At 43.1% G+C, this 12,553-nt stretch overlaps 1 protein-coding gene across 2 annotated transcripts in view; it reads left to right on the forward strand.

Annotated features, from left to right (window-relative positions):
- UBE2Q2 (ubiquitin conjugating enzyme E2 Q2) overlaps positions 1-12,553 on the forward strand; it is a 687,285-nt gene that overhangs the window by 620,289 nt on the left and 54,443 nt on the right. For both annotated transcript variants that reach the window (XM_086959354.1, XM_086959353.1), the window contains exon 12: positions 4,073-4,139. In XM_086959354.1, the coding sequence (XP_086815480.1) occupies positions 4,073-4,139 (67 nt within the window). The remainder of the gene's footprint in view (positions 1-4,072; positions 4,140-12,553) is intronic.

A 12,553-nucleotide genomic window follows, 5' to 3' on the forward strand; every position in this document is an offset into this window, starting at 1 on the left:
CTTTTGATGGCCCTCGCCTATTTGACGAGAAGGCTAATTGCGCACTGGAGCGCTTAAAAAAAAAAAGCTATGCCACAGTGTGCTTCCTCTCTTCACATCCATCAAGCCTTATCCTCATCAGTTTGAACCCTTTAGTTGCATCACCAAGGTATTTGCTTAAAGGCAGCACCCCAACACATAAGCACAGTCACTCCATTCCTTTCGGGATCAGAGATCCAACAGACGACTTCCAGACTCACAGAAATAGCAAACCTCCCAGTGTCTTGCCCCTCCATCAGCAGCCTCCATGCTTCTTTAGTTTGCCTTCTGCTGTACATGGAACACCCTGTTGGAGGAGAATTGTTCATCTCCAGGAGTGATGGGCTTTAACAACTGACCGGTGGCTCCTGCAGATAGTCAAACTGAGCTACTTATGCCATGCCTTTTCAACCGGCCGAATCTTCATCCCACATCAGAACGACTTCCGAGGACCACAGTTCATCTTACTGCTGAAAGTTCAGACTTTTTAGCAAAAGGAGCAATAGAGAGAGGGAGTTCTGGCGATCAAAAAACTTTACTAGATGTTTGTTACTCTGGCTATTACCTAGTGCCAAAAAAAGTTGTGATCTTCTTCCTATTTTAGATCTCTGGCCTCTCAGTTTACTACAGAAGGACAAATTCAAAATGCTTCTGTTCGTCCAGGTTCTTTCTGCCCTGGATCCAAGACATTGGATGGTAACATTGTACCTACAGGACACCTATTTCCATGTTCCCGTCCTACTTGGCCCACTGGTGCTTTTTTAAGTTCAAGGTAGGCCAGGAGCATCCTCAGTATGCTGTGTTTCTCTTTGGTCTCACCAGTGCCCCTCGGGTGTTGACAAATGTAATAGTAGGGATCACAGCACACCTTCAGAGGTTCAGTAAACCATTCTTCTCTTGCCTAGATGACTAGAAGTTGAAAGTGGGCTCCCACACTCATGACCCACCTCCAGCTGTCGGCTAACTTCCTGCCATTTGACTCCTTTGCAGAAGCTCCTTTTTATCTGAGTTAACCTAGATATGATGTTATTTGGTATTCCCTCCGGAGCAGCAACACTTTGGATATGATCCTGGGGACAAGGGGGGGTCATCTTGGCCTATTGGCCTTTTGCATCCTGCTTGATGTCCATGCCAGATGGCATATTCAGGCTCTGCAGTGGGATCTGAAGTCTCAGTGGGTCCAGCACCAAGGCTTTGTCAAGTTCCATAGCTGGCAGTGGTGACTAACTCATCGCTGCTGGGTGGGGAGCTCATGAACCCTATTGGAGTTTGGTGTCATACGCTTGCTGTTTAAACCCTTCTTAGCATCCATCAAGAGGAAGCTTGTTCAAGTCCTCACGGACAACCCCTCCTCCATGTGGTATTCCACCAAAGAGGGTGAGGTGGGTTATGGGCCCTGTGCCTGTCTGGAGGCCATGCACCTCTGGAGCTGAATGGATAGTCAGGGCATTTCCCTGACGGTTCACCACCTGGCAGGACCTTTAAACACCAGAGCAGACTAATTCAACTGGGGACACCTAGTGGCACATGAATGACAGTTACACCCGGAGGTGAGGGAGGACATTTTCCAACAGTGCGTATAACATTGACTTGATCCCTTTGCCACTGCAGAGAACACGCAATGTCAGCTCTTTTGTGTACAGGAGATCCCCAGACAGCTCTGTCTGAAACTCATTCCACCTAGAGTGGAGCATGGAACACCACTACCTCTCCAGGTCAGAGTTCTGATCTGAAAAACTGGATCCAAGTCATCCTTGTGGCTCTAGATAGGGCAGGAGAGTTTCCTACCTGGAATATCTGGGCATTAGCATCTGTCCTATCCGGCTGCGACTTCAAGAGCATCTTCTGTCGCAGCAGGGCAGAATCTTGTACCCAGAGTGGGGCAATCTACACCTCCATGCTTAGATTGAGCTGCAGCAGTTGACTGTATTCAGTCGCCCTTACGAAGCCTTTTTGCTTTTACTGGACCAGACGTCGTTGAAGTCACCTTTTGTGAAGCCATTTCCTAAAGTCCTTTTTCATATATTTTCTCCTAAACTCTTCATGATGCCATTGTGGGATCTTAATTTGGCCTTTTCTTATGTGTATCCCTTTTGAGGCGATGCACAGCTGCCCTCTACCCCTCCTAATTCTGAAGACAGTCTTTCTCATCATGATAACTTCAACTTGTTGCGTGAGTGAGCATTAGGCTCTTCATTCCAGCCGACCTACACCACCAACTTTCATGGCACAGATGCTAATGTCTAAATGGACCTTTGCACTGAACGTTGTAACTCCCTGATGTTCTTTGCAACACCTGTCAAAGGAGGCGGAGAGGCTTTATTGTTTGACGCACTAGAGGGTGCTGAGATTTTATCTAGATTGCACTAAAGGCCATTGGGTAGACTAACAGCTCTTTGTGATGTTCTCTGGGGCGAGGAAAGACAAAGTAGTGCAGAAAAGAACTTGGTCACGGTGCATAGTCCTCTGCATTAAGTTCTGCTGCGCATTGGCTAAGGAGCAGCCTATAGAAAGGTTGAGGTCCCATTCCACCAGGACGCTGGAACGGGAAGTCGGACTACATTGTGGGTTTTAGTGCACCCTTTCATTAAGCTTTACTGCCTTAACCTGGTCTGACAGTAAGGCCATTTTGACGGTTTGAACCACCAGGACTTTTTTTTTTAGGCATTCCACAGATCACCACAGTGGGTGGGACTGCTTTGGTATCTATTCAAAAGGTGAGGCCCCTCTGGTTAGAAGTATCTGTCAGAACAGCAAGTTACTTACCTTCGGCCATGCTCTTTCTGGTGGCATATTACTCACCGTACTTCCTCCTCCTTGTTCTCTGTAATGGCTTCTTTTCTATCTAAAAAGTTCAGAAATTGGAGATCTGCACACTGCCAGAGTAATTGGTTTGGTGCAGACAGTGTCAAAAAGAAACTGACATCTGCGTACTTGAGTGGCGTTTATATGCAGCTCCAACCATCACGTCCTAGGTGGTACATAAGTTGACGCAGAGCTGCACAATGCTACCTTTCGGCAAGCCGGGACTATGCTGAAAAATCTTACACATCCAGTCTGCTGGCAGGGGATATTCTAAAGGTGAGGAATATGCAGTTTAAATAAAGCATCTGCTAGAAACACTGTTACCGAAGGGAAGTAATTTGTACATTTCACTAATTATGTAGTGCATTAGTAGGCCTCGCCTACCATACAGCTTTTAGCTGTCAATAGATGAAGGCCTCTTAGACAATCATGAAAACTTAATGGACTCATCGGACGCACATTGTTTAACATTGACTTTATTATCACTCTCATTTGCTTGCGTCTTATTCAGTCACTTGCCTTGCACTCCTTGTGTTTGTCCTTCCCCTAGAACATTTCCTCTTTGATTGGCAGGCTTGTACCTTTTCACTGCTCTTATTTATGGAATAACTTTTTTCCTTTCATTAACCACTCAATGAGTGTGCATTTTCTCCCTTGTGCTGCATCCCCAGTGCGCAAATGCCCTGCACTCCATTGCTTACCATTCGCCTGCTCCCCATCCTCTCCCCTTCCCTTCCCTACATCTCGTAGTCCTCAATTAAACGCTTTTGGTGGACCCGGCAGCTGGAATTTGTTATTGAGCCACTCTGTGAGGCAAAAGTGCTTTTGCGTGCCTCCTTTGCTCTTCACCCAACCTGCTTCTCCCTTGCAGTCCTCTAAAAAAATCAATAATATTTTTTTGGAGGGCCTGTTAGCTGCCATTTGCTACCAGAAGACTCCACATTGCCAAAAACACTGTTGCACTAAGTTTTCTTTATTTCTCTTTTTATTTACCAATCAAAATGCACCTGTTATCTTTAATCAGTAAATTTAAAAATTCCGCGCACACGCTTGTGAGTGGTGACTCATCAATGTCTTCTTTTTTTTTTGGGACAGGGGCAATAAGCTTCTTGCCTTTTATGTGCATGTGAGGGTTTATGTAACCCATAACTGCTTTTAATTCTACTGGCAAATGCATTTTTTACTGCTCGATTAAAGGCTATAGTTGCTACATTGATTTGTAATTGTTAATCTTTCTTTGTTTTTACAGAACCAGTATAATCTAACACGAGCACAACAATCCTACAAATCTCTAGTACAGATACATGAGAAAAACGGTATGTTAATAAATTGTTTTATGCCTCACCGATGGTTTGTGTACCATGTATTTTTTTAGCAAATGTTAATATATTGGTTTCAATACAGTTATTACATGTTTTACTCTGCGTGAGTCACAATCGGGAGCAAATCTTGACTGTTAATTTTGATCTGCATTAATATTTTTTTTATCAAAGACCACTTTTCCATCTTTATGCTCCTCTTTCTTCACCCCAAATTGCTTATACCACAGTGGTTTGGTTTTAAAATGTGAGCGTTCACCAGCAGGTTGCATCAGCTGACCATTATTCCCTCATATTTGTTTTTTTAGGTTGCATGTGCAATTTGATGCATAGTAATGGTAACCCTATGCCACAGAAGTTGCTCAATGGCATTATTAGAGACTGAAATACATAATTGAGTGGAGAATCTAGAAGTATTTTCCCTGGGAAGTGCTTAGAGTTTGCAGGTGAAGAGCCTTATTTTTATATTGGATCCCATGGCTTCAGTGGAGATCCAACAGGAATTTGAGCCCACTGTACCTGCGGGTACCTAGGTTCACAAATTCAAACTAGTAAGCTTAATGGCAAATAGCTTGTGTCAGAACTCCAGCCCTTGGCTTAGATACAAGCATAATGCATAAGTAAATAACTATATCACTATACATCTTTTCTCTTAAAATCAAACAAAATCTTTATAAGGTACAAGCTGCCAAATTGGTCCCCTGCTTTGCCTTGGAACTGTGTTTCTTATTTAACTGCAGGTTCCGCACCCGTTGGATAATCCTGGGCATCAGACTGGTTCCAGAAACGTCAAAGCTCTTAGAGGCTTGTAGGGGGAGCTGGCTTGGTGCTGGTATTGACGTCTGGGGACGTCACCAAAGCTATCTAGCGCCACTACGTCTGTTTTTATGTGCCTTGGACAGGGATGGATATGGAGCTTGCTGTCAGATTTTGCACCTTGATGCTTCAAAAAATGTTTACAAATTCTTTTCTAAGTGCATTGCTAGAATGTCTCGCCTGAAGCATTCAGGCTTTAAGCTCTGTAGGGACTACAAAGGACAGATATCCATCGCTAACACTTACTGCGGTGCCTGGGTCATGCAAGTCCTGCCTCAGTATGCACCCCAAGGCAATTAAGGAGATAGAAACAAAGTGTTTAGGGCATGGGATCATAGCGATGATCTAGGTCGGTGCCCTTACCATGTCCAATCTGATCAGACTTTGTACTTGTGGCTGGGGCAAAGTAAGCAGAAGAAGCATTCCTCAAAAGGTAGGTCACCAAGGAGTCCCCTGACTTCCATAAGATCTTCGACCTCTGAGCTGGATTTGGTGCTTCTGAAACCATCTGAGATGATTCTGCCAGCATATTCTTCCCTATTGTCGCCCAATGAGCCTGTGGCCGAACGGGTCTGCCAGAGCAGTCTCAAGCAGCCATACCGCTGTGCCCTGACTACCAACTCTGACCCGGTGGAGTTCATTAACTCCATGTTTGCATCTTTTCCAGAATGGCCCCCATCTCCGGTGCACCTTAGTCCCTCACGGGGCCTTATGGCATGCCCATGTTTATGCCATTCATGTTGGTGCAGGTATTTTTTAGTGCCGACCCGTCAACCTCCAGTACCACCCTAAATCACCTGTTTACTCTGGTCCAATGATACGTGTCTCCACCCCACCTCAAATGGATTAATCTACGAGGCTACCTATGCCACCTCTCACACCTTTTTAGACTCGCCGGTGCCTACTGCTCCTACAAAATTGGAGTTTGTGTTTAAACAAGGTAGACCGAAGGATTACTGAGGACCAGAGGTAATTACTGTATCAAAGAGAACAATTATCCATAGTAGTAATATTAGCAATACAGAGAACCAATGAAGTTTTTGTTGAGTCCCAAAAAGAACAACTGATTTAAAGACACATAGCAGCCCTGTGAGTATGGGTGCAAACAAGCGGACTGTGTGCTCTTTCAAAGGGATACACACAGGTGAGCAACATGTGTATAAGTAAATCAAAAATAAGACGGCCCGTCAAGAAAATCATATATACAATCAACTAGGTTGTGTCTGTTTTTTATGATTGACGGCGTGTAAATGCCATTGTGAATGGTGGGATCATCCGGAATCGAAGCAATTTAGCGAGCCGGACACAGCTGAAATAATGTCACAAGAGAGGAAATACAAGGCATAGGTATTGAAGGATAAATTGTCACGTACTCTCAATCGGATTTAAATGATCATAGAGGTACTAGAAGAAAGGAGATTGAATAGCGTGTGATTATTATAGCTATGACTGAGAGGTTATAGACGAAAAATAGAGAATAGTAAATATGAAAACTATTCCTGTATTTAATTTATCATCACCTTCACTCATGAGGACAGAACATACCCTATTAAATAAAGACTTATCTTTGTCCCGGTGGAGAGAACTAACTTCTTACCGTGCTCCAGAGGTTTGTGCTTGAAGGACTTGTTTGTGAATGCTCTTATCCTAGTCCTGATTTGCCTGGCTTACATCCTCTCTGTATTTTTTCACCACAACTATCCTGCCTACCAGTTGAGATTCTCACTATTGAAAAACTTGTACTCAATGATCTTAAAACCCCAAAAACAATAAGGACGGTCCTATCATTGTAAAACCAGCTGGAAAGGTGGGAGCATTATCCTCCAGGACATTGATATGTATAAATTGCAGATCCTCTGGCAATTTGAGAATACTCATCACTAAAAAACGTACTAAGTACGCCACAATGGAGATACAAAATGACATTAAGTCTCATGGGTGAAGCCAAAAAATTGGGTTTCTTAAGCAGCAATGCATTTTCATACCTCATTGTGATAAAACAACACACTCCAATGGTTTATACTCTTCCTAAGTTTCATAAAAATTTGGAAAGCCCACCAGGCAGACTAATTGTCTCGGGCTGTGGCTCTTTTTCGGTCAATATATAGACGTTTTCATTAAATCCTTTGCACCACTTACTGAATGCTATACACCAAACAGCACTGACTTTGTCACTCTCATAAAAGATTTTCACTTACCTATTCCTGGGTTCTTATTGGTCACCTTTGACATAGAATCCCTCTACACTAATGTACTACAAATGACCGGTTTGAGTGTCATACACAATACTCTCAGTTCCAGACCTAGCCCAGATCAGGTTTGTCTCGCTTCTAGAGTTGGCCCTCAGGCCTAATTTCTTTAAATTCGACTGTGACTTTTATCTTCAGATTAAGGGGACTTCAATGAGGGCAGTTATTGTCTTCAATTTTGCCAAACTGTACATGGACGATCTTGAAACGAAAATAATCTTTACAACCACAAACCTCTTCAGATCACAGATTGTTCTCTAGAAGCAATACATCACTGATATGTTCGAGATTTGGAATGGTGACGTTTCCTACACTTGTACTTTTTCAAGATTGACTTAACCAACATTATAATGAGCTTAAATTTACTCTGCAGTCATTTGTCTGAAATATCCTTTCTGGAACTTACTATCCGTAATGGAATTTAACATTTGTATACCACTCTGCACAAGAAACCCAAGGAGAGAAATAATCTTTTGGCTTACAATAGCTATCATCCCCTCTAACGGAGGCACTCACTTCCATAAAGCCAATTTGTTACACTCAGACTCAAACGTGAATACAATAATTATTTTTTTCAGTCAGGTAGAGATTCTAACCCAAAAATTATTGGAACATGACTATCACAAATACTTGATCAGACGCTGTGCCAACAGAGTGTGGTATTGTCCATGTGATGTTCTATTAACCACCCATGAAAAGCTATATTGCAGTAGACTTGTCTGTATCACCACTTTTTCCCCAAGTTTGCATTTAATTTCCAAAAGTATCAAGAAACAATCCCATATTTTAACGGCTGGGGACCTTGTGTTTGAGCCTCTTATGTATGAAGTGAATTTCCATTTTACAAGCAAAGCCCATCTTGTCAGAGCAGCCATACCTTCCTCTAGGACTGCATGCACCCTTACTGAAAATTGGAGTCTTCTGCCTGTGAAACTAATCTACCGATGCAGCCAATGCAAATGACTGTACCACTCAAATCCTTTTCCAATTGTAATACTTCTAATGTAACATATGCCGTCTTTTGCCCATGTAACTTGCTGTATATTGGCCAAAGCACATAAAAGATTACAATTCAAATATGTCCAAATAGGAGCTGCATTAGATGCAAGATCCTCACTGTTCCATTGGTGTTACACTTTCTTAAAATTGGCATTCTGAAAAAGACATTAGGTGGCAAGTAATTAGCATCATCTTGATCCATAAACCGGTAAGAAATATAGTCATTATTGAATAAAGAACAACTGTTTGGAATTATCATGATGGACATTATGCACACTGATTTGAACCATAGAGCGGATTGGGCATCTTAGATCTAAATCAGGGGTCTCCAAACCGGTCCTGGAGTGCAGGATCCATGCCAGATTTTTAAAATTACTACACGTATCTCAATGGGGATATCCAAAAAATCTGGCATGGCTCCGGCCCTCCAGGACCGGTTTGGAGACCCCTTAAAAATGAACTCACTTGTTCCTTTAATGAGCGCCAGTTAATGACAAATACCTTCTTTTGGGCCCTTGTGGCATCTTTTCGATTTTTGTATGCTTTTTTTTTTATATGTACTGCCATAGTATATCTGTTTGTGTAGCACATACTCCCGATAATGCACGGTCATGCTTGTCTTATTCCTCTTTCACACTTGTATTCTAATTTTCATTTCTGTTCTTTCAGACTTATTTTTCTAATTGCCCTTATATGGCGTATCCATGTTTTTATTCCTTTCCAATATGGCCCCTTATTTTACTATAGTGGAGTCTTTTATCTATTCGTAGTTTTCTCCTTGGAGGCAGCAGCCCATCTTTTATGTAGACGTTGTCCTTCCTCTATTTTGAGACTCCTCATGGAGACCTTAGTCCTGGCTCTGTTTTTATAGGCCGGTATGCCCATACAGAGCAACTCCCTGGGTGTTTCTGCACTCTATTGCCAGAACTGGTTGTGTTCCTACAGCAACCATTAACCGTATCATTGATCGTTGAGCTATTTGCTGGGTGTCTCAACACTTTACTGCTAGAACCAATTGTGGTCCTCTATAATTTCTGCCCACCACTCTAACCGAAACGAACTGTGACAGGCTGATCGAAGGCTTTCCCTGTTGTATCTGCCTTCCGTGCGTCACCTGCAATATGGTGTGCTTTCTACCATGGTGACCCTTTCTCCCCCAGGTTAGTTTGGCCTATTTAATTCTTACCTCACTGGGTTTTTTTCTCTGCATTTTTTCTGCACTTCTTGTTGGAGTGCATCACTCAACTGCAGTTTTTATTGTACTTAGGCCATCCCTTATATGATGCAGTGTACCTCTTTGGGTATTTGGCATCTCCACTAGGTGGACGCTCTCCTATATTTTCTCTATTTTGTGACCATCGCTTCTCGGTCATGGCAATAATAATCACACACTATTTATTCTCCTTCCTACCAGTGCATCTATCCTCATTTAATTCAGATTCTGTGACAAGATACAATTTATCCTTCACTTCCAATGCCTTTTTTTATTGCATCTCTTGTGACATTATTATTCCATTATTGTCTCAAGCTCTGTTTCGAGCTCACTAAATTGCATTGAGTCCTGATGATAATCCCACCATTCACAATGGGATTCAAATGTCGTAGACCACAAAAAACAAACCAAAGGACCCTAGTTTATTTTATATATGATTTTCTTGACCGCTTGTACTGTCATTCATTTGCTAATACACGTGATGATCACTTTTAATCACTTGTGTGTCACCTTGAAAGACAGCACTATACTCACTGCGCTGCTATGCGTTTTTAAATAGTTTATTCAATTTTTGACTCATTAAAAGCTGCAGTTTGGTTCTTTGTATTGCTAATATTACTACTGCGGATCATTGTTCTCTTTGATACATACCTACATAATTGGAGTCGGTGCATCCTGCAGAGAGCACAGATCTACAAGCGTCTCTTATGGCCTTGTTTTTATTATCGCTTGTGGACCCTTATGAGCCTCGAGAGGGGCTGGACGATGTTCCCATTGATCCAATTGTGGCCTCGCTTCAGCCAGTGGCCTGGATATCTCGCCAGAGATGGAGATGGTGTTTCTTTCAGGACCTCCTCCACTGGAAGTTGCATCCTTTCCCTCAGTTCTTTTGCGAATGCGAAGTTGTATGTTACCGAACACCAAAAGAAGTCTCAGCAGTTCTGCTCTCACTCAAAGTTGAATGCATGGACCTGTTCCAAATCTTGAGGCAGCAACAGGTCCTTGTTGCTGACCCAGTCTTCTGATAAGTTGAAGCTGAGCACAAGAAGGGCAAGCAGAGTTTGTCCCAGACACCCTACTTTTAAGCTGAGAAGTCTTGAGGATGTCAGGGTGCAACTTGGCCTCACTCCTAGGCCTCAGACTGGGAGCTGATTCCACAACTGATCCCAATGCACCCCACGTTTCCAGGTCTATCAGCAACATCACAGCAGATTGTGGGCTTTAGAAAGTTCATATTGGAAATTGTTAGCACTCTTCCAGATCACTCTGGCTTGCCTTTGGACCCCAAGGATCCACAGAGACCTCCAAACAAACTACCGCCAGTGGATCTTCCTCTGCGCTGTCTGTGCCACCTGAATCTGCCTCAGGTCCCACTCATACTCTGGAGCAGACAATCACTCCGGCACCAAAATACATACCATTCCCTTTGATATCTATGCTTGCTTCTTCGCTATCCAATCTTGGCCCACGCGCCTAGAAGAAGACCCTGTTCAAATAGTCCTATCCAACTCCAAGCCTAAATCATCTTGGGCCCGACCAAGGTTGCGTCCAGACGCCGCACCCAATGCATTAGACTTAGAAACATGCCTGTGTCTCTTAGCCACACACCAGTGCTCCCGCAACTTTTCGGTTCAGACTGTGATTAGACTAAACTAGCCTTTGGAGATGACAGTGGTGTTGAGGGGGTTTATTTTCTCCAGAACTTTGTGGATTATTTATACATGGACTTGCAGGAGGCTAGTAGGGTGGACACTTACTTGGACACTGGATTAGGTTCTCTCCCTGTGTCCTCACCGGAAGAGAGTACCTTATTTGCTGTTCTATTACGATGAGCAGTAAAGGTACTTGATTTGCAAGTTCCGAATTCCAGCTGTGCGGATCAATCAAGCATAGTAAATTTTGCAACCTTTACAAACTTCATCTGAACCCTTCCATTTAACGAAGCCCTGACTGTGACACCTTCATGGACACCTGGTCTAAACCACGTTAGGGCCATCAGTGAACTTGCAGGTTGCAAGAGACCACAGGCTGGTTCCAGTCATTCCTAACTTCTTGACGTAACACCCTATGCCAGAAAGTCTGATGGTTCATGCTTTCACCAGTAGAGTGAATTTCCGTTCATTCCTTAATATTTCCCCAGGGAAGCAATTCAAACAACTTGGGAAGCAGATGTTTTCCTCGCCAGACTAGAGCTCAAGTCAATCAGTGCAAGCTGTTTACTGAGAAGATAAACCCATACTTTATAGGACGTGTTTGGCAAGATCTTACGGGCAATCTCAGAGGAATTTCTATTTCACACTGTCCAAGATGCTGCACAATACATTACCTGTTCTGGACTAGACACTACTGACTGCTTGGATAGGACAGTTGGCACTTGCATGGTTCCATTTGGTGAATCTCACCTGCTTGGCAAAAAGGCTGATTCAGTGTTAGAATGATTGAAAGGAAACTGTGCCACAGCACATTTAGGTGTTCAAATAGGTGATGGCCATGATTGCAGCACACTTTCAGAGGTTAAGGATTCCAGTTTTACCTAGACTGGCTTTTGAAGGTGAGCTTGTCGAGGCAGTGGTAGACCACCTCCCGACTATGGTAATCCTCATGTTACATTGAGGTTCTGTAGTAGGGGATCTCTGTGTATAGTCCTAATCCGTGAATAGTCCTGCCCATGTACGGGGACCCCGGAGCAATCAAAATAGTCTCTTAAGTTATCTTCTTCTGCAGTCCTGCATAGACACTTAAGAGAAAATGAAAGACAAATAATGCAGCCTGGCATTAACAAGGATACATTGGCCAGCACTTCATCCTGAAGTGAAAAGAGGATGGCCAATAAGATATAAAAGTACACGTTTTACAGAGTTTCACACATAGAGAAACTCCCCTTCACAAAAATCCTTAGTCATGATAGAGAGGAAGAGTTGGACAGACAAACCCCATAGGCTGCCATTATGTGTCTGTAAAAGGGATACCGTGCCTTTAAGTAACCCTCCAGAGACCCTCGGTATCCCATGATGCACAGCAAAGGCAAGTTACTTTCAGTTATTTTTTCCGGCTGCTGCTAGCAGGACCCTGGAGCATTGAGCTCTACCTTTATTGGTATAACTTCAATGTTCGAGGCATGTGAGCTGCAGATT

This window comes from Lissotriton vulgaris, chromosome 2_2 (assembly GCF_964263255.1).
Source record: "Lissotriton vulgaris chromosome 2_2, aLisVul1.2, whole genome shotgun sequence".
Taxonomy (NCBI): Eukaryota; Metazoa; Chordata; class Amphibia; order Caudata; family Salamandridae; genus Lissotriton; species Lissotriton vulgaris.